The following is a 25001-nucleotide window of genomic DNA, read 5'->3' as shown; positions in this document are numbered from 1 at the left end:
ACTTGGGTGGGTTCTGGGTTTCTTTGACGTATATATTATAGGTGAATGCGTGCATCGAATGCTCGATTGAAGTATATAAATACACATTGTTAGTGTGTATTGAGGTAAATGATGGATTGTAAAGCTAATCAAGACACTAGAATTCACTTTGAGGCTAGTGGCCGACTGGCAAGCGTGGAAGTGGCAAACGATCGTTGAGTTGCCGTGTAAGAGCACACCAAAGCAACACCTCCCTCCCTCCATCTCAACTCGAATTTCGTCTTTATTACGCATTGGTACAGTGCAGCAATGGTAAATTAAATAGATAAACGTCTAATCTTGATGTGTGTGTGAATATAATTTCGCCGTCAAAGCCGACTAAGGAATTCCGAGTGATATACACACCACTCCACCCTCACTCACAAGGGAGAGTGAGTAAGTAATTTCGTAAAAAAAAGAGAAGAGCATGCCAACAATGGGTAACTATTATAGTTAGGTTCTCGATCATAGTAAACCCGTTGATTTAGAGTTGATTTGCACAATGACTACGTCATATTAGATGCCATTTAAATACCAAATCCAGTTCTCCACTAAATGCAGACACAAGTCTAACACTATTCAACCCATCTCTACCAGCCTTTTCATAACAAACCACTAAGCTACCTAAACCAGTTTCCACACTTATATAAATAGAGAAAAACTTCACCCTATATAACCTATCTCAGAAAACAAACAAAATCAATTAAAATTGCACTAACTGGCAACCCCCCATTCATAAAATCAACTTCTTTCCTTCCACACCAACCATCGTATTTCTTTGCTCGCACATAATCTTTAATCTAAAGTTATTAAATGATATTACTCACCTCACTCTCCTTCTTTCTCCTTCTTTCTCCTTCCTTCCTTCCTTCCTTCCTTCCTTCCTTCCTTCCTTCCTTCCTTCCTTCCTTCCTTCCTTCCTTCCTTCCTTCCTTCTCTCTAACTCGTTGCAGTTGTTCAGCTTCGACCCATCAAACCCGGACTCGACTGACTCACTTCTGCTGCTCGTTCCAAGGCTTTTTCCTCATACGATGTTGGCTGGTGTGAAGTAATTACTGCAATTCAAATTAACACGATTCATTAATGTACATAACCAATTAACATAATCGTCTCCTACTTGATTTTGACTAGTTGATAGGGTTGTTTTTGGTCTCCCCGAAGGGAGTGGACCGATCCCAGAGGTACTGCAATACCGGGCCGATCCGCGGCAAAGGTGGAGCAAGCTCCTAGCACTTCGCCATGTTGCAAAAATCAGTTTAATATCGAGGATCCCACATGGGGATCGTATCAGATATTAAGCTGATAAGAACAGATACTACACTTTGATCTTAGCCAAAAGGCCGAGAAGCGATAGGATGCATGGTTGCTCTGCAACACCAGGCAACAATTGCGGCTAGAAACCACGTAGCGAGTTTCAATTGCAAAAGGGCATGTGATTATCGTTGAGTAATATTCGAATTCAAGCATACATATAAACGCCATGCAGTAAAGGCTTTAACCATTTCTTACCTGATCAATGAATTTATATATATATATATATGCAAATTCATGATATTACATGGTTTCATTCATGAGTAGTGAATATGTAACTGGCGGCAAAGTGGTAAACAGACTCGCGTGGCGTTTCACGAATTCGCTCCTGGCCAGGGAGTATAGCGCTTAACTCTAATACATAAACCTCCATTTGTCATGTGTCTTAAGGTAGCTACAGCTTTTGAAAAGTACAATAACGAATTAAAAGTGCAAGGGGCCTGTTACGCCAACGCTCGTCAAAAAATATAAATAGGAGACGTTCTCTCTCTGATACCATAACAGAAAACGAACAGCACTATTACGCGCCAACTATTCCATTTTTGTATATATATCACGACTTTTTCACATCTAACACTTTGCTTGATACATCGTTTTCATAAACCGGAGACGAGGCGAAGCGAGGCAGGGCTGGGTGGCGAGAGGCTAGAGGCTAGAGGCTAGAGGCTAGAGGCGAGAGGCGAGAGGCGAGAGGCGAGAGACGAGAGACGAGAGACGAGAGACGAGAGACGAGAGACGAGAGACGAGAGACGAGAGACGAGAGACTAGAGACTAGAGACTAGAGACGAGAGACGAGAGACGAGAGACTAGAGACTAGAGACTAGAGACTAGAGACTAGAGACGAGAGACGAGAGACGAGAGACGAGAGACGTGACGTGACGCCATGCCATGCCATGCCATGCCATGCCATTCAATGCCTTGTGATTCAATACCATGCAGTTCAATGCGATGCGATGCAATGACATGCGATTCGATGCCATGCGAGGCGAGGCGAGGCGATGCATCATCTAACATAACGTGATTCCCTGGAAAACGACTCTGTTGTTGAATGAACAACAAAGTTAAGATATAAGAAGATGTAAGTAATTCGAGAAGTCTGAGTACTGTAGGTACTATAGCAAATTCATTGCTTAATATATGTGAATGTGAATGTGTAAGGAATCCATCCATCGCTTTTACCGAGTATACAAATACTCGCTCATTGTTGGTGTTTAGGGAGGTAAATGAAGTATTGCAAAGCTAATTACGAAACTAGCTTTCACAATGACACATTTGGTGGTTGGTCGCTCGCTTTGCAAATTATAGTAGATTCTATATCAATTTTATTCGTTATTTTACGTGAATGAATGAATGAATGAATGAATGAATGAATGAATGAATGAATGAATGAATGAATGAATGAATGAATGAATGAATGTGTGCCTGCTTACATTGCCTAAATAAAATATGTAAATATACAGACGGTGGTGGCGTTTAGAGAGGTGAATGAATCATTTGAAATCTAATTAGGAAACAAGCATTCAAATGGAGAGGGGCGAGAGTGCAGGTGCGCTTGAACTTGGGTGGGTTCTGGGTTTCTTTGACGTATATATTATAGGTGAATGCGTGCATCGAATGCTCGATTGAAGTATATAAATACACATTGTTAGTGTGTATTGAGGTAAATGATGGATTGTAAAGCTAATCAAGACACTAGAATTCACTTTGAGGCTAGTGGCCGACTGGCAAGCGTGGAAGTGGCAAACGATCGTTGAGTTGCCGTGTAAGAGCACACCAAAGCAACACCTCCCTCCCTCCATCTCAACTCGAATTTCGTCTTTATTACGCATTGGTACAGTGCAGCAATGGTAAATTAAATAGATAAACGTCTAATCTTGATGTGTGTGTGAATATAATTTCGCCGTCAAAGCCGACTAAGGAATTCCGAGTGATATACACACCACTCCACCCTCACTCACAAGGGAGAGTGAGTAAGTAATTTCGTAAAAAAAAGAGAAGAGCATGCCAACAATGGGTAACTATTATAGTTAGGTTCTCGATCATAGTAAACCCGTTGATTTAGAGTTGATTTGCACAATGACTACGTCATATTAGATGCCATTTAAATACCAAATCCAGTTCTCCACTAAATGCAGACACAAGTCTAACACTATTCAACCCATCTCTACCAGCCTTTTCATAACAAACCACTAAGCTACCTAAACCAGTTTCCACACTTATATAAATAGAGAAAAACTTCACCCTATATAACCTATCTCAGAAAACAAACAAAATCAATTAAAATTGCACTAACTGGCAACCCCCCATTCATAAAATCAACTTCTTTCCTTCCACACCAACCATCGTATTTCTTTGCTCGCACATAATCTTTAATCTAAAGTTATTAAATGATATTACTCACCTCACTCTCCTTCTTTCTCCTTCTTTCTCCTTCCTTCCTTCCTTCCTTCCTTCCTTCCTTCCTTCCTTCCTTCCTTCCTTCCTTCCTTCCTTCCTTCCTTCCTTCCTTCCTTCTCTCTAACTCGTTGCAGTTGTTCAGCTTCGACCCATCAAACCCGGACTCGACTGACTCACTTCTGCTGCTCGTTCCAAGGCTTTTTCCTCATACGATGTTGGCTGGTGTGAAGTAATTACTGCAATTCAAATTAACACGATTCATTAATGTACATAACCAATTAACATAATCGTCTCCTACTTGATTTTGACTAGTTGATAGGGTTGTTTTTGGTCTCCCCGAAGGGAGTGGACCGATCCCAGAGGTACTGCAATACCGGGCCGATCCGCGGCAAAGGTGGAGCAAGCTCCTAGCACTTCGCCATGTTGCAAAAATCAGTTTAATATCGAGGATCCCACATGGGGATCGTATCAGATATTAAGCTGATAAGAACAGATACTACACTTTGATCTTAGCCAAAAGGCCGAGAAGCGATAGGATGCATGGTTGCTCTGCAACACCAGGCAACAATTGCGGCTAGAAACCACGTAGCGAGTTTCAATTGCAAAAGGGCATGTGATTATCGTTGAGTAATATTCGAATTCAAGCATACATATAAACGCCATGCAGTAAAGGCTTTAACCATTTCTTACCTGATCAATGAATTTATATATATATATATATGCAAATTCATGATATTACATGGTTTCATTCATGAGTAGTGAATATGTAACTGGCGGCAAAGTGGTAAACAGACTCGCGTGGCGTTTCACGAATTCGCTCCTGGCCAGGGAGTATAGCGCTTAACTCTAATACATAAACCTCCATTTGTCATGTGTCTTAAGGTAGCTACAGCTTTTGAAAAGTACAATAACGAATTAAAAGTGCAAGGGGCCTGTTACGCCAACGCTCGTCAAAAAATATAAATAGGAGACGTTCTCTCTCTGATACCATAACAGAAAACGAACAGCACTATTACGCGCCAACTATTCCATTTTTGTATATATATCACGACTTTTTCACATCTAACACTTTGCTTGATACATCGTTTTCATAAACCGGAGACGAGGCGAAGCGAGGCAGGGCTGGGTGGCGAGAGGCTAGAGGCTAGAGGCTAGAGGCTAGAGGCGAGAGGCGAGAGGCGAGAGGCGAGAGACGAGAGACGAGAGACGAGAGACGAGAGACGAGAGACGAGAGACGAGAGACGAGAGACGAGAGACTAGAGACTAGAGACTAGAGACGAGAGACGAGAGACGAGAGACTAGAGACTAGAGACTAGAGACTAGAGACTAGAGACGAGAGACGAGAGACGAGAGACGAGAGACGTGACGTGACGCCATGCCATGCCATGCCATGCCATGCCATTCAATGCCTTGTGATTCAATACCATGCAGTTCAATGCGATGCGATGCAATGACATGCGATTCGATGCCATGCGAGGCGAGGCGAGGCGATGCATCATCTAACATAACGTGATTCCCTGGAAAACGACTCTGTTGTTGAATGAACAACAAAGTTAAGATATAAGAAGATGTAAGTAATTCGAGAAGTCTGAGTACTGTAGGTACTATAGCAAATTCATTGCTTAATATATGTGAATGTGAATGTGTAAGGAATCCATCCATCGCTTTTACCGAGTATACAAATACTCGCTCATTGTTGGTGTTTAGGGAGGTAAATGAAGTATTGCAAAGCTAATTACGAAACTAGCTTTCACAATGACACATTTGGTGGTTGGTCGCTCGCTTTGCAAATTATAGTAGATTCTATATCAATTTTATTCGTTATTTTACGTGAATGAATGAATGAATGAATGAATGAATGAATGAATGAATGAATGAATGAATGAATGAATGAATGAATGAATGAATGTGTGCCTGCTTACATTGCCTAAATAAAATATGTAAATATACAGACGGTGGTGGCGTTTAGAGAGGTGAATGAATCATTTGAAATCTAATTAGGAAACAAGCATTCAAATGGAGAGGGGCGAGAGTGCAGGTGCGCTTGAACTTGGGTGGGTTCTGGGTTTCTTTGACGTATATATTATAGGTGAATGCGTGCATCGAATGCTCGATTGAAGTATATAAATACACATTGTTAGTGTGTATTGAGGTAAATGATGGATTGTAAAGCTAATCAAGACACTAGAATTCACTTTGAGGCTAGTGGCCGACTGGCAAGCGTGGAAGTGGCAAACGATCGTTGAGTTGCCGTGTAAGAGCACACCAAAGCAACACCTCCCTCCCTCCATCTCAACTCGAATTTCGTCTTTATTACGCATTGGTACAGTGCAGCAATGGTAAATTAAATAGATAAACGTCTAATCTTGATGTGTGTGTGAATATAATTTCGCCGTCAAAGCCGACTAAGGAATTCCGAGTGATATACACACCACTCCACCCTCACTCACAAGGGAGAGTGAGTAAGTAATTTCGTAAAAAAAAGAGAAGAGCATGCCAACAATGGGTAACTATTATAGTTAGGTTCTCGATCATAGTAAACCCGTTGATTTAGAGTTGATTTGCACAATGACTACGTCATATTAGATGCCATTTAAATACCAAATCCAGTTCTCCACTAAATGCAGACACAAGTCTAACACTATTCAACCCATCTCTACCAGCCTTTTCATAACAAACCACTAAGCTACCTAAACCAGTTTCCACACTTATATAAATAGAGAAAAACTTCACCCTATATAACCTATCTCAGAAAACAAACAAAATCAATTAAAATTGCACTAACTGGCAACCCCCCATTCATAAAATCAACTTCTTTCCTTCCACACCAACCATCGTATTTCTTTGCTCGCACATAATCTTTAATCTAAAGTTATTAAATGATATTACTCACCTCACTCTCCTTCTTTCTCCTTCTTTCTCCTTCCTTCCTTCCTTCCTTCCTTCCTTCCTTCCTTCCTTCCTTCCTTCCTTCCTTCCTTCCTTCCTTCCTTCCTTCCTTCCTTCTCTCTAACTCGTTGCAGTTGTTCAGCTTCGACCCATCAAACCCGGACTCGACTGACTCACTTCTGCTGCTCGTTCCAAGGCTTTTTCCTCATACGATGTTGGCTGGTGTGAAGTAATTACTGCAATTCAAATTAACACGATTCATTAATGTACATAACCAATTAACATAATCGTCTCCTACTTGATTTTGACTAGTTGATAGGGTTGTTTTTGGTCTCCCCGAAGGGAGTGGACCGATCCCAGAGGTACTGCAATACCGGGCCGATCCGCGGCAAAGGTGGAGCAAGCTCCTAGCACTTCGCCATGTTGCAAAAATCAGTTTAATATCGAGGATCCCACATGGGGATCGTATCAGATATTAAGCTGATAAGAACAGATACTACACTTTGATCTTAGCCAAAAGGCCGAGAAGCGATAGGATGCATGGTTGCTCTGCAACACCAGGCAACAATTGCGGCTAGAAACCACGTAGCGAGTTTCAATTGCAAAAGGGCATGTGATTATCGTTGAGTAATATTCGAATTCAAGCATACATATAAACGCCATGCAGTAAAGGCTTTAACCATTTCTTACCTGATCAATGAATTTATATATATATATATATGCAAATTCATGATATTACATGGTTTCATTCATGAGTAGTGAATATGTAACTGGCGGCAAAGTGGTAAACAGACTCGCGTGGCGTTTCACGAATTCGCTCCTGGCCAGGGAGTATAGCGCTTAACTCTAATACATAAACCTCCATTTGTCATGTGTCTTAAGGTAGCTACAGCTTTTGAAAAGTACAATAACGAATTAAAAGTGCAAGGGGCCTGTTACGCCAACGCTCGTCAAAAAATATAAATAGGAGACGTTCTCTCTCTGATACCATAACAGAAAACGAACAGCACTATTACGCGCCAACTATTCCATTTTTGTATATATATCACGACTTTTTCACATCTAACACTTTGCTTGATACATCGTTTTCATAAACCGGAGACGAGGCGAAGCGAGGCAGGGCTGGGTGGCGAGAGGCTAGAGGCTAGAGGCTAGAGGCTAGAGGCGAGAGGCGAGAGGCGAGAGGCGAGAGGCGAGAGACGAGAGACGAGAGACGAGAGACGAGAGACGAGAGACGAGAGACGAGAGACGAGAGACTAGAGACTAGAGACTAGAGACGAGAGACGAGAGACGAGAGACTAGAGACTAGAGACTAGAGACTAGAGACTAGAGACGAGAGACGAGAGACGAGAGACGAGAGACGTGACGTGACGCCATGCCATGCCATGCCATGCCATGCCATTCAATGCCTTGTGATTCAATACCATGCAGTTCAATGCGATGCGATGCAATGACATGCGATTCGATGCCATGCGAGGCGAGGCGAGGCGATGCATCATCTAACATAACGTGATTCCCTGGAAAACGACTCTGTTGTTGAATGAACAACAAAGTTAAGATATAAGAAGATGTAAGTAATTCGAGAAGTCTGAGTACTGTAGGTACTATAGCAAATTCATTGCTTAATATATGTGAATGTGAATGTGTAAGGAATCCATCCATCGCTTTTACCGAGTATACAAATACTCGCTCATTGTTGGTGTTTAGGGAGGTAAATGAAGTATTGCAAAGCTAATTACGAAACTAGCTTTCACAATGACACATTTGGTGGTTGGTCGCTCGCTTTGCAAATTATAGTAGATTCTATATCAATTTTATTCGTTATTTTACGTGAATGAATGAATGAATGAATGAATGAATGAATGAATGAATGAATGAATGAATGAATGAATGAATGAATGAATGAATGTGTGCCTGCTTACATTGCCTAAATAAAATATGTAAATATACAGACGGTGGTGGCGTTTAGAGAGGTGAATGAATCATTTGAAATCTAATTAGGAAACAAGCATTCAAATGGAGAGGGGCGAGAGTGCAGGTGCGCTTGAACTTGGGTGGGTTCTGGGTTTCTTTGACGTATATATTATAGGTGAATGCGTGCATCGAATGCTCGATTGAAGTATATAAATACACATTGTTAGTGTGTATTGAGGTAAATGATGGATTGTAAAGCTAATCAAGACACTAGAATTCACTTTGAGGCTAGTGGCCGACTGGCAAGCGTGGAAGTGGCAAACGATCGTTGAGTTGCCGTGTAAGAGCACACCAAAGCAACACCTCCCTCCCTCCATCTCAACTCGAATTTCGTCTTTATTACGCATTGGTACAGTGCAGCAATGGTAAATTAAATAGATAAACGTCTAATCTTGATGTGTGTGTGAATATAATTTCGCCGTCAAAGCCGACTAAGGAATTCCGAGTGATATACACACCACTCCACCCTCACTCACAAGGGAGAGTGAGTAAGTAATTTCGTAAAAAAAAGAGAAGAGCATGCCAACAATGGGTAACTATTATAGTTAGGTTCTCGATCATAGTAAACCCGTTGATTTAGAGTTGATTTGCACAATGACTACGTCATATTAGATGCCATTTAAATACCAAATCCAGTTCTCCACTAAATGCAGACACAAGTCTAACACTATTCAACCCATCTCTACCAGCCTTTTCATAACAAACCACTAAGCTACCTAAACCAGTTTCCACACTTATATAAATAGAGAAAAACTTCACCCTATATAACCTATCTCAGAAAACAAACAAAATCAATTAAAATTGCACTAACTGGCAACCCCCCATTCATAAAATCAACTTCTTTCCTTCCACACCAACCATCGTATTTCTTTGCTCGCACATAATCTTTAATCTAAAGTTATTAAATGATATTACTCACCTCACTCTCCTTCTTTCTCCTTCTTTCTCCTTCCTTCCTTCCTTCCTTCCTTCCTTCCTTCCTTCCTTCCTTCCTTCCTTCCTTCCTTCCTTCCTTCCTTCCTTCCTTCCTTCTCTCTAACTCGTTGCAGTTGTTCAGCTTCGACCCATCAAACCCGGACTCGACTGACTCACTTCTGCTGCTCGTTCCAAGGCTTTTTCCTCATACGATGTTGGCTGGTGTGAAGTAATTACTGCAATTCAAATTAACACGATTCATTAATGTACATAACCAATTAACATAATCGTCTCCTACTTGATTTTGACTAGTTGATAGGGTTGTTTTTGGTCTCCCCGAAGGGAGTGGACCGATCCCAGAGGTACTGCAATACCGGGCCGATCCGCGGCAAAGGTGGAGCAAGCTCCTAGCACTTCGCCATGTTGCAAAAATCAGTTTAATATCGAGGATCCCACATGGGGATCGTATCAGATATTAAGCTGATAAGAACAGATACTACACTTTGATCTTAGCCAAAAGGCCGAGAAGCGATAGGATGCATGGTTGCTCTGCAACACCAGGCAACAATTGCGGCTAGAAACCACGTAGCGAGTTTCAATTGCAAAAGGGCATGTGATTATCGTTGAGTAATATTCGAATTCAAGCATACATATAAACGCCATGCAGTAAAGGCTTTAACCATTTCTTACCTGATCAATGAATTTATATATATATATATATGCAAATTCATGATATTACATGGTTTCATTCATGAGTAGTGAATATGTAACTGGCGGCAAAGTGGTAAACAGACTCGCGTGGCGTTTCACGAATTCGCTCCTGGCCAGGGAGTATAGCGCTTAACTCTAATACATAAACCTCCATTTGTCATGTGTCTTAAGGTAGCTACAGCTTTTGAAAAGTACAATAACGAATTAAAAGTGCAAGGGGCCTGTTACGCCAACGCTCGTCAAAAAATATAAATAGGAGACGTTCTCTCTCTGATACCATAACAGAAAACGAACAGCACTATTACGCGCCAACTATTCCATTTTTGTATATATATCACGACTTTTTCACATCTAACACTTTGCTTGATACATCGTTTTCATAAACCGGAGACGAGGCGAAGCGAGGCAGGGCTGGGTGGCGAGAGGCTAGAGGCTAGAGGCTAGAGGCTAGAGGCGAGAGGCGAGAGGCGAGAGGCGAGAGACGAGAGACGAGAGACGAGAGACGAGAGACGAGAGACGAGAGACGAGAGACGAGAGACGAGAGACTAGAGACTAGAGACTAGAGACGAGAGACGAGAGACGAGAGACTAGAGACTAGAGACTAGAGACTAGAGACTAGAGACGAGAGACGAGAGACGAGAGACGAGAGACGTGACGTGACGCCATGCCATGCCATGCCATGCCATGCCATTCAATGCCTTGTGATTCAATACCATGCAGTTCAATGCGATGCGATGCAATGACATGCGATTCGATGCCATGCGAGGCGAGGCGAGGCGATGCATCATCTAACATAACGTGATTCCCTGGAAAACGACTCTGTTGTTGAATGAACAACAAAGTTAAGATATAAGAAGATGTAAGTAATTCGAGAAGTCTGAGTACTGTAGGTACTATAGCAAATTCATTGCTTAATATATGTGAATGTGAATGTGTAAGGAATCCATCCATCGCTTTTACCGAGTATACAAATACTCGCTCATTGTTGGTGTTTAGGGAGGTAAATGAAGTATTGCAAAGCTAATTACGAAACTAGCTTTCACAATGACACATTTGGTGGTTGGTCGCTCGCTTTGCAAATTATAGTAGATTCTATATCAATTTTATTCGTTATTTTACGTGAATGAATGAATGAATGAATGAATGAATGAATGAATGAATGAATGAATGAATGAATGAATGAATGAATGAATGAATGTGTGCCTGCTTACATTGCCTAAATAAAATATGTAAATATACAGACGGTGGTGGCGTTTAGAGAGGTGAATGAATCATTTGAAATCTAATTAGGAAACAAGCATTCAAATGGAGAGGGGCGAGAGTGCAGGTGCGCTTGAACTTGGGTGGGTTCTGGGTTTCTTTGACGTATATATTATAGGTGAATGCGTGCATCGAATGCTCGATTGAAGTATATAAATACACATTGTTAGTGTGTATTGAGGTAAATGATGGATTGTAAAGCTAATCAAGACACTAGAATTCACTTTGAGGCTAGTGGCCGACTGGCAAGCGTGGAAGTGGCAAACGATCGTTGAGTTGCCGTGTAAGAGCACACCAAAGCAACACCTCCCTCCCTCCATCTCAACTCGAATTTCGTCTTTATTACGCATTGGTACAGTGCAGCAATGGTAAATTAAATAGATAAACGTCTAATCTTGATGTGTGTGTGAATATAATTTCGCCGTCAAAGCCGACTAAGGAATTCCGAGTGATATACACACCACTCCACCCTCACTCACAAGGGAGAGTGAGTAAGTAATTTCGTAAAAAAAAGAGAAGAGCATGCCAACAATGGGTAACTATTATAGTTAGGTTCTCGATCATAGTAAACCCGTTGATTTAGAGTTGATTTGCACAATGACTACGTCATATTAGATGCCATTTAAATACCAAATCCAGTTCTCCACTAAATGCAGACACAAGTCTAACACTATTCAACCCATCTCTACCAGCCTTTTCATAACAAACCACTAAGCTACCTAAACCAGTTTCCACACTTATATAAATAGAGAAAAACTTCACCCTATATAACCTATCTCAGAAAACAAACAAAATCAATTAAAATTGCACTAACTGGCAACCCCCCATTCATAAAATCAACTTCTTTCCTTCCACACCAACCATCGTATTTCTTTGCTCGCACATAATCTTTAATCTAAAGTTATTAAATGATATTACTCACCTCACTCTCCTTCTTTCTCCTTCTTTCTCCTTCCTTCCTTCCTTCCTTCCTTCCTTCCTTCCTTCCTTCCTTCCTTCCTTCCTTCCTTCCTTCCTTCCTTCCTTCCTTCTCTCTAACTCGTTGCAGTTGTTCAGCTTCGACCCATCAAACCCGGACTCGACTGACTCACTTCTGCTGCTCGTTCCAAGGCTTTTTCCTCATACGATGTTGGCTGGTGTGAAGTAATTACTGCAATTCAAATTAACACGATTCATTAATGTACATAACCAATTAACATAATCGTCTCCTACTTGATTTTGACTAGTTGATAGGGTTGTTTTTGGTCTCCCCGAAGGGAGTGGACCGATCCCAGAGGTACTGCAATACCGGGCCGATCCGCGGCAAAGGTGGAGCAAGCTCCTAGCACTTCGCCATGTTGCAAAAATCAGTTTAATATCGAGGATCCCACATGGGGATCGTATCAGATATTAAGCTGATAAGAACAGATACTACACTTTGATCTTAGCCAAAAGGCCGAGAAGCGATAGGATGCATGGTTGCTCTGCAACACCAGGCAACAATTGCGGCTAGAAACCACGTAGCGAGTTTCAATTGCAAAAGGGCATGTGATTATCGTTGAGTAATATTCGAATTCAAGCATACATATAAACGCCATGCAGTAAAGGCTTTAACCATTTCTTACCTGATCAATGAATTTATATATATATATATATGCAAATTCATGATATTACATGGTTTCATTCATGAGTAGTGAATATGTAACTGGCGGCAAAGTGGTAAACAGACTCGCGTGGCGTTTCACGAATTCGCTCCTGGCCAGGGAGTATAGCGCTTAACTCTAATATATAAACCTTCATTTGTCATGTGTCTTAAGGTAGCTACAGCTTTTGAAAAGTACAATAACGAATTAAAAGTGCAAGGGGCCTGTTATCGCCAACGCTCGTCAACAAATATAAATAGGAGACGTTCTCTCTCTCTGATACCATAACAGAAAACGAACAGCACTATTACGCGCCAACTATTACATTTTTGTATATATATCACGACTTTTTCACATCTAACACTTTGCTTGATACATCGTTTTCATAAACCGGAGACGAGGCGAAGTGAGGCAGGGCTGGGTGACGAGAAGCGAGAGGCGAGAGGCGAGAGGCGAGAGGCGAGAGGCTAGAGGCTAGAGGCTAGAGGCTAGAGACGAGAGACGAGAGACGAGAGACGAGAGACGAGAGACGAGAGACGAGAGACTAGAGACTAGAGACTAGAGACTAGAGACGAGAGACGTGACGCCATGCATGCCATGAGACGTGACGTGACGCCATGCCATGCCATGCCATGCCATGCCATTCAATGCCTTGTGATTCAATACCATGCAGTTCAATGCGATGCGATGCAATGACATGCGATTCGATGCCATGCGAGGCGAGGCGAGGCGATGCATCATCTAACATAACGTGATTCCCTGGAAAACGACTCTGTTGTTGAATGAACAACAAAGTTAAGATATAAGAAGATGTAAGTAATTCGAGAAGTCTGAGTACTGTAGGTACTATAGCAAATTCATTGCTTAATATATGTGAATGTGAATGTGTAAGGAATCCATCCATCGCTTTTACCGAGTATACAAATACTCGCTCATTGTTGGTGTTTAGGGAGGTAAATGAAGTATTGCAAAGCTAATTACGAAACTAGCTTTCACAATGACACATTTGGTGGTTGGTCGCTCGCTTTGCAAATTATAGTAGATTCTATATCAATTTTATTCGTTATTTTACGTGAATGAATGAATGAATGAATGAATGAATGAATGAATGAATGAATGAATGAATGAATGAATGAATGAATGAATGAATGTGTGCCTGCTTACATTGCCTAAATAAAATATGTAAATATACAGACGGTGGTGGCGTTTAGAGAGGTGAATGAATCATTTGAAATCTAATTAGGAAACAAGCATTCAAATGGAGAGGGGCGAGAGTGCAGGTGCGCTTGAACTTGGGTGGGTTCTGGGTTTCTTTGACGTATATATTATAGGTGAATGCGTGCATCGAATGCTCGATTGAAGTATATAAATACACATTGTTAGTGTGTATTGAGGTAAATGATGGATTGTAAAGCTAATCAAGACACTAGAATTCACTTTGAGGCTAGTGGCCGACTGGCAAGCGTGGAAGTGGCAAACGATCGTTGAGTTGCCGTGTAAGAGCACACCAAAGCAACACCTCCCTCCCTCCATCTCAACTCGAATTTCGTCTTTATTACGCATTGGTACAGTGCAGCAATGGTAAATTAAATAGATAAACGTCTAATCTTGATGTGTGTGTGAATATAATTTCGCCGTCAAAGCCGACTAAGGAATTCCGAGTGATATACACACCACTCCACCCTCACTCACAAGGGAGAGTGAGTAAGTAATTTCGTAAAAAAAAGAGAAGAGCATGCCAACAATGGGTAACTATTATAGTTAGGTTCTCGATCATAGTAAACCCGTTGATTTAGAGTTGATTTGCACAATGACTACGTCATATTAGATGCCATTTAAATACCAAATCCAGTTCTCCACTAAATGCAGACACAAGTCTAACACTATTCAACCCATCTCTACCAGCCTTTTCATAACAAACCACTAAGCTACCTAAACCAGTTTCCACACTTATATAAATAGAGAAAAACTTCACCCTATATAACCTATCTCAGAAAACAAACAAAATCAATTAAAATTGCACTAACTGGCAACCCCCCATTCATAAAATCAACTTCTTTCCTTCCACACCAACCATCGTATTTCTTTGCTCGCACATAATCTTTAATCTAAAGTTATTAAATGATATTACTCACCTCACTCTCCTTCTTTCTCCTTCTTTCTCCTTCCTTCCTTCCTTCCTTCCTTCCTTCCTTCCTTCCTTCCTTCCTTCCTTCCTTCCTTCCTTCCTTCCTTCCTTCCTTCCTTCTCTCTAACTCGTTGCAGTTGTTCAGCTTCGACCCATCAAACCCGGACTCGACTGACTCACTTCTGCTGCTCGTTCCAAGGCTTTTTCCTCATACGATGTTGGCTGGTGTGAAGTAATTACTGCAATTCAAATTAACACGATTCATTAATGTACATAACCAATTAACATAATCGTCTCCTACTTGATTTTGACTAGTTGATAGGGTTGTTTTTGGTCTCCCCGAAGGGAGTGGACCGATCCCAGAGGTACTGCAATACCGGGCCGATCCGCGGCAAAGGTGGAGCAAGCTCCTAGCACTTCGCCATGTTGCAAAAATCAGTTTAATATCGAGGATCCCACATGGGGATCGTATCAGATATTAAGCTGATAAGAACAGATACTACACTTTGATCTTAGCCAAAAGGCCGAGAAGCGATAGGATGCATGGTTGCTCTGCAACACCAGGCAACAATTGCGGCTAGAAACCACGTAGCGAGTTTCAATTGCAAAAGGGCATGTGATTATCGTTGAGTAATATTCGAATTCAAGCATACATATAAACGCCATGCAGTAAAGGCTTTAACCATTTCTTACCTGATCAATGAATTTATATATATATATATATGCAAATTCATGATATTACATGGTTTCATTCATGAGTAGTGAATATGTAACTGGCGGCAAAGTGGTAAACAGACTCGCGTGGCGTTTCACGAATTCGCTCCTGGCCAGGGAGTATAGCGCTTAACTCTAATACATAAACCTCCATTTGTCATGTGTCTTAAGGTAGCTACAGCTTTTGAAAAGTACAATAACGAATTAAAAGTGCAAGGGGCCTGTTACGCCAACGCTCGTCAAAAAATATAAATAGGAGACGTTCTCTCTCTGATACCATAACAGAAAACGAACAGCACTATTACGCGCCAACTATTCCATTTTTGTATATATATCACGACTTTTTCACATCTAACACTTTGCTTGATACATCGTTTTCATAAACCGGAGACGAGGCGAAGCGAGGCAGGGCTGGGTGGCGAGAGGCTAGAGGCTAGAGGCTAGAGGCTAGAGGCGAGAGGCGAGAGGCGAGAGGCGAGAGACGAGAGACGAGAGACGAGAGACGAGAGACGAGAGACGAGAGACGAGAGACGAGAGACGAGAGACTAGAGACTAGAGACTAGAGACGAGAGACGAGAGACGAGAGACTAGAGACTAGAGACTAGAGACTAGAGACTAGAGACGAGAGACGAGAGACGAGAGACGAGAGACGTGACGTGACGCCATGCCATGCCATGCCATGCCATGCCATTCAATGCCTTGTGATTCAATACCATGCAGTTCAATGCGATGCGATGCAATGACATGCGATTCGATGCCATGCGAGGCGAGGCGAGGCGATGCATCATCTAACATAACGTGATTCCCTGGAAAACGACTCTGTTGTTGAATGAACAACAAAGTTAAGATATAAGAAGATGTAAGTAATTCGAGAAGTCTGAGTACTGTAGGTACTATAGCAAATTCATTGCTTAATATATGTGAATGTGAATGTGTAAGGAATCCATCCATCGCTTTTACCGAGTATACAAATACTCGCTCATTGTTGGTGTTTAGGGAGGTAAATGAAGTATTGCAAAGCTAATTACGAAACTAGCTTTCACAATGACACATTTGGTGGTTGGTCGCTCGCTTTGCAAATTATAGTAGATTCTATATCAATTTTATTCGTTATTTTACGTGAATGAATGAATGAATGAATGAATGAATGAATGAATGAATGAATGAATGAATGAATGAATGAATGAATGAATGAATGTGTGCCTGCTTACATTGCCTAAATAAAATATGTAAATATACAGACGGTGGTGGCGTTTAGAGAGGTGAATGAATCATTTGAAATCTAATTAGGAAACAAGCATTCAAATGGAGAGGGGCGAGAGTGCAGGTGCGCTTGAACTTGGGTGGGTTCTGGGTTTCTTTGACGTATATATTATAGGTGAATGCGTGCATCGAATGCTCGATTGAAGTATATAAATACACATTGTTAGTGTGTATTGAGGTAAATGATGGATTGTAAAGCTAATCAAGACACTAGAATTCACTTTGAGGCTAGTGGCCGACTGGCAAGCGTGGAAGTGGCAAACGATCGTTGAGTTGCCGTGTAAGAGCACACCAAAGCAACACCTCCCTCCCTCCATCTCAACTCGAATTTCGTCTTTATTACGCATTGGTACAGTGCAGCAATGGTAAATTAAATAGATAAACGTCTAATCTTGATGTGTGTGTGAATATAATTTCGCCGTCAAAGCCGACTAAGGAATTCCGAGTGATATACACACCACTCCACCCTCACTCACAAGGGAGAGTGAGTAAGTAATTTCGTAAAAAAAAGAGAAGAGCATGCCAACAATGGGTAACTATTATAGTTAGGTTCTCGATCATAGTAAACCCGTTGATTTAGAGTTGATTTGCACAATGACTACGTCATATTAGATGCCATTTAAATACCAAATCCAGTTCTCCACTAAATGCAGACACAAGTCTAACACTATTCAACCCATCTCTACCAGCCTTTTCATAACAAACCACTAAGCTACCTAAACCAGTTTCCACACTTATATAAATAGAGAAAAACTTCACCCTATATAACCTATCTCAGAAAACAAACAAAATCAATTAAAATTGCACTAACTGGCAACCCCCCATTCATAAAATCAACTTCTTTCCTTCCACACCAACCATCGTATTTCTTTGCTCGCACATAATCTTTAATCTAAAGTTATTAAATGATATTACTCACCTCACTCTCCTTCTTTCTCCTTCTTTCTCCTTCCTTCCTTCCTTCCTTCCTTCCTTCCTTCCTTCCTTCCTTCCTTCCTTCCTTCCTTCCTTCCTTCCTTCCTTCCTTCTCTCTAACTCGTTGCAGTTGTTCAGCTTCGACCCATCAAACCCGGACTCGACTGACTCACTTCTGCTGCTCGTTCCAAGGCTTTTTCCTCATACGATGTTGGCTGGTGTGAAGTAATTACTGCAATTCAAATTAACACGATTCATTAATGTACATAACCAATTAACATAATCGTCTCCTACTTGATTTTGACTAGTTGATAGGGTTGTTTTTGGTCTCCCCGAAGGGAGTGGACCGATCCCAGAGGTACTGCAATACCGGGCCGATCCGCGGCAAAGGTGGAGCAAGCTCCTAGCACTTCGCCATGTTGCAAAAATCAGTTTAATATCGAGGATCCCACATGGGGATCGTATCAGATATTAAGCTGATAAGAACAGATTTTATTTTCAAAAAATGGTACAGAGTGTCTTTTTACAATGCTTTCATGTAGCCTAGCTTAACATTTTACAGCAAAAGCTAAGGTTTACAAAGGAGCTTTTAGACAAGTTACATAGTGTGAATTATTTTTGAGCCTAACATTTATACAATACAAAATTTTACATACAAGCTAATATACATATTATACAAATCATTCATACTGTCGTGCTCCAGTGATGTGCTCGATGTACCGCATCCTCGACCATCTGATGGCGTCGCTCACACACAGCTTCCTGAAGGTCGCGAGGTACTTCTTCGAAGCCAATCTCTTCATCAGACGCTCGTTGTGGGGGTCGTACGATCCTAGGGGTCCTACGATGAAGGCGTGGACGGTCACTCTGTTGTACCGCGGCAGGGCCCTCATCTCGGCGGCGAGGTCGGCGTACTTCATCTCCTTTTCGGTCCGAGCTTCCGTGAAGGCGGCTTCCGTGTTCTCGAAGGGGCAGGTGACATCTATGATCAGCAGTTCGTTGTCCTTCTCAATGACGAGGTCGGGCTTCAGAACACTGTCTGCTCTTGGAACTCGCTGGTTTTCTGCTGTCACTTTCCAGTGGCGTCCCAAGGCGGCTGTCTTGATCCTGTCCACCAAGGCGTTGTGGCGTCTTCTGTAGGCGTCCGAGTATGTCATGCAGTGACACATGACATGTGGCAAAGTTTCATTTTGCCAGGCGCATCGTCGGCAGTTCTTGTTGGTGTTTGGTCGTCGGGTGGCTCCATTCAGGGGAAGCAAGTTCAACCTTGCTCGGTGAATGAAGCGCCAGTCAGCAAACGTTGTGTACTCCCCCTCTCTCATGAAGTGGGAGGAGGCTTTTTCTTGAGACACTACACACATCGCCTTTCCTTGGTCTCGCAGGGTGTGTAGGCGGGCGTCGCGAAGTTGTCTGTGATGGTTTCTGATGGTTCTGGCTACAATTCTTCTTGCAGCAGCCTTCAAGGTCTTGTCACCACAGGTTATGGAGATGTTTTCTCCATCAGCTGTCCATGTCGTTTCCATTCTTCCAGAGGCATCTCTTGCCCGAGACCAGATGGTTTGGATAGTGCTGGATCTTCCAGGTAGTTCGGCCTTGGAGAGATAGGAGCAGACATGTTCAGGAGTTACTTCTTCTTCTTCTTCTTGTCTTCTTTTTGCAACTACGAGGCGGCAGTCTTCTCGTGCGATATCCCTTGTATCAACATCTGGCGAGTTTAGGAGTTTAAATGCAGTGTCAATTAGGAATAGGTCTGAGTCTTCTGCTGCTAAAGGGATCCCACAGGATCCCGCTCGCGTGCTGCCATACAGGTATCCGTTGGCTGCGCGGCTTGGTAGGTAGAGGGTCTTCTTGATGTGGGGTTTCAGTGCTTCGTCCAGTTTGGTCCAAGCGGTCTTCTTAAACTGCCAAGTCCTCATGGCAAAGACTGTTGAGGAGAAAACAAATGTCTTCAGCGCGTCGAGTCTCTGCCATGGGGCCAACTTGCTCATGAGGAATTTTCTTCCCAAGTTCAATGTACTCGTCAATTGAGGAGTCTCCAGACATCAGCTGGAAGCCGACAGGGCGTCCCAAGAACTTGGAGTGTTCTCCCCCAAGTCGATACTGGATGTTTCTTCCGGCGATCTGGAACTGGGTTTCTCTCAAACCCACTGGTGTCTGTCCTGACAAGTGCATGGAGTAGCACTTGTTCGGGTTAAGTGTGAGGTTTGCAGCTTGGCAGGCTCTTCCAACTGTGTTCAGTAGAGCTTGCAACCTCTCTTCTGTCCCGGCTAGCAGGTGATGTCGTCAGCATATGCCTAGGCAGGGGTGTTTCAGGTCAGGGTCAGCTTCGAGTCCTGTGTTGATTGTAGTCCTCAGGATAGCTTCTATGGCGATATTGAAGAGGAGTCCACTAATTGGGCATCCTTGTCTGACTCCACAGTTGGCTGGGATCTCTGCTGTTTCGCCGCCAGTTGTCATGATCCTTGTGGTGTTTCCATTGGTGATGCTGTTGATGACTGCTAAGAAGTCATCTCCAGCTCCCATCCTCCTGGAGTGCTGCAGAGATGAGCTCAGTTGGGACTGAGCCGAAGGCGTTGGTGATGTCTAGGGAAGCGATGTATATGTCCTTATTGCCATGCCCTGTTCTTGCTGCATCCAGGTAGTGTTGTAGGACGAAGTTATGCTTCTAAAACTCCGTCGGTCGGCATGAATCCTTTCTGGGCAGGGCACAGCACTTTGTTCTCCACGATCCAGTTTCGTAGTCTTGATGAGAGGCAGCCAGTATACAAGCTTGTATATGGTGCGGCAGAGTGCAATGGGTCTCCAGTTCGTGATGTCGTCTGGGTCGCCTGGCTTGGGGATGAGCACTGTCCGGGAAGACTTCCAGGCCTCTGGGATCCTCTGTTGACTCAAGCAGATGTTGAAGATTGCTGTGATGACACGGCATTCTGGGTCTGCTCGCTTCCAGTGGCTGTATGTAAGTCTGTCGTCTCCTGGAGCAGGTGTTTTCTGTTCTGGAGAGTCTTGTTGCTACTTCACGTTCTCGAACCTCTCCTGTGTCCATTTCTGTGCGGTCTTCAGGTGGTTCAGGGATGGCAGTGATGATGTCCAGGTTTTGGAGGGGGTCTTGTGCACTAAGTGTGCGGGTAAAGTGCTCCTCGACTCGTTCCTTGGGAATGGCGCAGCGGGCACTTTCACCTGTCGTGATCAATCTGATTGCCCTCCTCCGATTTCTTCTGTAGAGTCGTTGTATGGCAGCACAGTCGTTGACGTCGATTGATGTTGAAGTCGTCGAACTACCATCAGTTTGGATCTTGAAGTGCTCCTGCATTGTTGTTGTTATCTGCTGCAGAAGCTCGGTGAAGGCGTCCCAGTCTGGGTGGTGGAGGAGATTGTGCAGGGGCGCAGAGAATTCTTCTAATAACCAATGTTCCTCTGCTTCATCTGTAACATTCTCCTCTTGTTGTTGGGGTTGGTCTTGTTCTTCATCGCCGGCGTCGTCTCCACCATCATCATCATCTTCTTGGGGTTGTGACTGGTCTTGGTTGTCAGTGTTGGAGGCTGGAGACAGCGGGGCATCATCATCCGGCTCTGGAATAGGGTTAAGAGGGGGGAGAGGGGGTAGGGGGGAAGGATGGGGGGGGATTTGTTGCTGAGGCAGGTGGTGTTGGGTTAGAGGGTTGTCAGGTGTAGGATGGGCTGGAGAGGAGACAGGTGTGGAGTAGGCAGACTGTGGGCTGGGCGGTGGATGAGGAGAGGGGGCAGGTGAGGACTGGGTAGACTGGGGGTTGAGTGAGGATCGAGGAGAGGAGGAGGAGGAGGAAGGTGAGGACTGGGCAGGCTGTGGGTTGGGTGGGGAGTTAGGTCTGGGTCGTCGGCGGGCCACTGCATCTTGTTGTCGGTGGGTTCTGCGATGGTTGTTGAGCCCTGTTTTGGTGGTGAAGCTTGAAGTACATGTGGGACACTGGAAATGGTGTCTAACTTCTTCTTCTGCTTGGGGTCTGCCTTCAAAGAATCGTCGTAATGCTTGGCATTTGTGTCTGGTTGGGCGGAGTCCTAAGGTTTCAGAGCAAGCCTGCACACTTCTGAATAGTCGAGGTTATTGGTAGGGTATGGATTTCTCGAAGGTGGCGGGTGAGTGACTGCTGCTTGCTTGTCCATACACATCCTGTATACTTCTTATGGCAAAACGTCTCAGGGCAGCTGAAGTAAGGGGGCAGGGGGAACCAAGTGATGAGCACTTCTCCATCTCGTTGGGGTTGTCGAACAAGGGTCTGTCTATCTGCATCTTCTTCATCTGCTACAGGGGCGAGTTGGTCGTTCCTTCCCTGGTTGATAAGTTCTCCAATTTGCTGGCTGAGGGTAGCTGGTTGGGGGTCTTGCTGGGGAGGAGGCGGGCCCAAGGACTGAAGCTCTTCTTACACTTTCATCTTCTGCCCTGGGTGGCGTCGGCGGCTGGTTCTCTTCATCAGGTAAGAAACGATGACTGTATCTCCTACATCAGTTTCTTCACCAACTGGAGACAGCCTGAGTGGCTGAAGCTCTTCCTCAACTCGGGGCGGCGGCTGGAACTCTTCTTCTTCATCTGCAGGCAGTGTCGGTGGCTGGGACTCTTCTTCTTCATCTGCAGGCAGTGTCGGTGGCTGGAACTCCTCATTGACTGGAGGCGGGTCCTGGAGCTGGAGCCCAGGAACTTGGTCCCGGGGTGTAGGCTCTGGTGATTCGATGAGGGAGCGCTGTGTTCCATTGTAGAAGCCATCAGCATCAGTCTGGGAGGCTCCTGAAGTGGAATTGAGGCTGGAGGCGGGTCCTGAGCTGAGGCTGGAGTCTAGGGTCTCGAACTGGAGGGCTAGGCTCAGGCAGGTCGATGAGGGAGCGCTGTGTTCCATTGTAGAAGCCATCAGCATCGTCTGGGAGGATCCTGAAGCGGAATGGGGCTGGAGGTGGGTCCTGGAGCTGGAGTCCACGGTCTCGGACTCGAGGTGTAGGCTCAGGTAGGTCGATGGTGGAGCGCTGTGTTCCCTCAAAGAAAGCGTCAGCTTCATCTGTAATTTTCCTGAATTTGTAGTTCCTGAAGTTCATGAAGTCGTCAATCCTGAAGTCGTCATCGCTGCTGAAGTCGTCTTCTTCCAACATCTTTTTCTTTCTTCTAAGACATCTTCTTCTTCCAACATCTTCTTCTTTCTTCTAAGACATCTGCTTGCATCTCCTTCTTTCTTCTAAGACATCTGCTTGCTGCTTATATTGGGCGGCAGCTCATTTCAGCGAGCAATAAAGTCCAGTGTGTTAGGGCCGTTGCTGGATATAGGAGTGGCAGCATATAGGAGTGGCAACGGGATCCTCGCAGTAGGGGTCAATCTTACTCGGAAAAAGCATGGAAGTCCCACGTATCAGGGCCGGCCTCGCCGAGCCCCTCAACAGGAGAACATGGCCTGATGAGAGGGGGGGGCAGGTCGGTCGGGGGTGGTCTGTGAGCACTGCAAAAGCAAGTGAGCAATGCACACTAAGTGTGCATCACTAGACAAGAGTTCAGCCAGCTACTCTTGTGCTCAACAGACCTGGGATGCCAACCCGCAAGGGGTGTAGCAAGCCAATCAAGTGGCAAAGCAAGCTCCTGTAGCTACATGACTATCGCTTTCAGTGGACTCAGCGCACTAATAACGACGTAGCAGGGTACCTTTGAACCACTTGAGGCTTGATTACTACACTTTGATCTTAGCCAATAGGCCGAGAAGCGATAGGATGTCATGGTTGCTCTGCAACACCAGGCAACAATTGCGGCTAGGAAACCACGTAGCGAGTTTCAATTGCAAAAGGGCATGTGATTATCGTTGAGTAATATTCGAATTCAAGCATACATATAAACGCCATGCAGTAAAGGCTTTAACCTATTTCTTACCTGATCAATGAATTTATATATATATGCAAATTCATGATATTACATGGTTTCAGTTCATGAGTAGTGAATATGTAACTGGCGGCAAAGTGGTAAACAGACTCGCGTGGCGTTTCACGAATTCGCTCCTGGCCAGGGAGTATAGCGCTTAACTCTAATACTATAAACCTTCCATTTGTCATGTGTCTTAAGGTAGCTACAGCTTTTGAAAAGTACAATAACGAATTAAAAGTGCAAGGGGCCTGTTATCGCCAACGCTCGTCAACAAATATAAATAGGAGACGTTCTCTCTCTCTGATACCATAACAGAAAACGAACAGCACTATTACGCGCCAACTATTACATTTTTGTATATATATCACGACTTTTTCACATCTAACACTTTGCTTGATACATCGTTTTCATAAACCGGAGACGAGGCGAAGTGAGGCAGGGCTGGGTGACGAGAAGCGAGAGGCGAGAGGCGAGAGGCGAGAGGCGAGAGGCTAGAGGCTAGAGGCTAGAGGCTAGAGACGAGAGACGAGAGACGAGAGACGAGAGACGAGAGACGAGAGACGAGAGACTAGAGACTAGAGACTAGAGACTAGAGACTAGAGACGAGAGACGTGACGCCATGCCATGCCATGCCATGCCATGCCATGCCATGCCATGCCATGCCATGCCATTCAATGCCTTGTGATTCAATACCATGCAGTTCAATGCGATGCGATGCAATGACATGCGATTCGATGCCATGCGAGGCGAGGCGAGGCGAGGCGATGCATCATCTAACATAACGTGATTCCCTGGAAAACGACTCTGTTGTTGAGTGAACAACAAAGTTAAGATATAAGAAGATGTAAGTAATTCGAGAAGTCTGAGTACTGTAGGTACTATAGCAAATTCATTGCTTAATATATGTGAATGTGAATGTGTAAGGAATCCATCCATCGCTTTTACCGAGTATACAAATACTCGCTCATTGTTGGTGTTTAGGGAGGTAAATGAAGTATTGCAAAGCTAATTACGA

General features: G+C 43.7%; 1 protein-coding gene, 6 non-coding genes and 1 pseudogene across 7 annotated transcripts; all 8 read right to left on the bottom strand.

The window, feature by feature from the left end:
* Positions 1–1177: 1177 nt before the first annotated feature.
* LOC138360685 (U2 spliceosomal RNA) lies at positions 1178–1370 on the bottom strand. Its single transcript, XR_011226576.1, has one exon. It is a non-coding gene; the product is annotated as a U2 spliceosomal RNA (small nuclear RNA).
* Positions 1371–4066: 2696 nt separating this feature from the next.
* LOC138360684 (U2 spliceosomal RNA) lies at positions 4067–4259 on the bottom strand. Its single transcript, XR_011226575.1, has one exon. It is a non-coding gene; the product is annotated as a U2 spliceosomal RNA (small nuclear RNA).
* A 2696-nt stretch (positions 4260–6955) lies between these two features.
* Positions 6956–7148, bottom strand: LOC138360683 (U2 spliceosomal RNA). The gene has a single exon (XR_011226574.1). It is a non-coding gene; the product is annotated as a U2 spliceosomal RNA (small nuclear RNA).
* A 2696-nt stretch (positions 7149–9844) lies between these two features.
* LOC138360682 (U2 spliceosomal RNA) lies at positions 9845–10037 on the bottom strand. Its single transcript, XR_011226573.1, has one exon. It is a non-coding gene; the product is annotated as a U2 spliceosomal RNA (small nuclear RNA).
* A 2692-nt stretch (positions 10038–12729) lies between these two features.
* LOC138360681 (U2 spliceosomal RNA) lies at positions 12730–12922 on the bottom strand. The gene has a single exon (XR_011226572.1). It is a non-coding gene; the product is annotated as a U2 spliceosomal RNA (small nuclear RNA).
* Positions 12923–15568: 2646 nt separating this feature from the next.
* Positions 15569–15761, bottom strand: LOC138360679 (U2 spliceosomal RNA). The gene has a single exon (XR_011226571.1). It is a non-coding gene; the product is annotated as a U2 spliceosomal RNA (small nuclear RNA).
* A 2692-nt stretch (positions 15762–18453) lies between these two features.
* Positions 18454–18629, bottom strand: LOC138360731 (U2 spliceosomal RNA; annotated as a pseudogene).
* A 168-nt stretch (positions 18630–18797) lies between these two features.
* On the bottom strand, positions 18798–20105 carry LOC138360629 (uncharacterized protein T26G10.4-like). The gene has a single exon (XM_069320319.1). It carries the CDS (start codon positions 20103–20105, stop codon positions 18798–18800), a length of 1308 nt encoding a protein of 435 aa, XP_069176420.1.
* Between the last annotated feature and the right edge of the window lie 4896 nt (positions 20106–25001).

The sequence above is a fragment of the Procambarus clarkii genome, unplaced genomic scaffold (genome assembly GCF_040958095.1).
Source record: "Procambarus clarkii isolate CNS0578487 unplaced genomic scaffold, FALCON_Pclarkii_2.0 HiC_scaffold_116, whole genome shotgun sequence".
In the NCBI taxonomy this organism is placed as follows: Eukaryota; Metazoa; Arthropoda; class Malacostraca; order Decapoda; family Cambaridae; genus Procambarus; species Procambarus clarkii.
This window is presented reverse-complemented; position numbering and strand designations above follow the sequence as displayed.

Coding starts and splice junctions, on each gene's coding strand:
- LOC138360629 (XM_069320319.1), bottom strand. CDS start 20,105: ATGAGCAAGTTGGCCCCATGGCAGAGACTCGACGCGCTGAAGACATTT.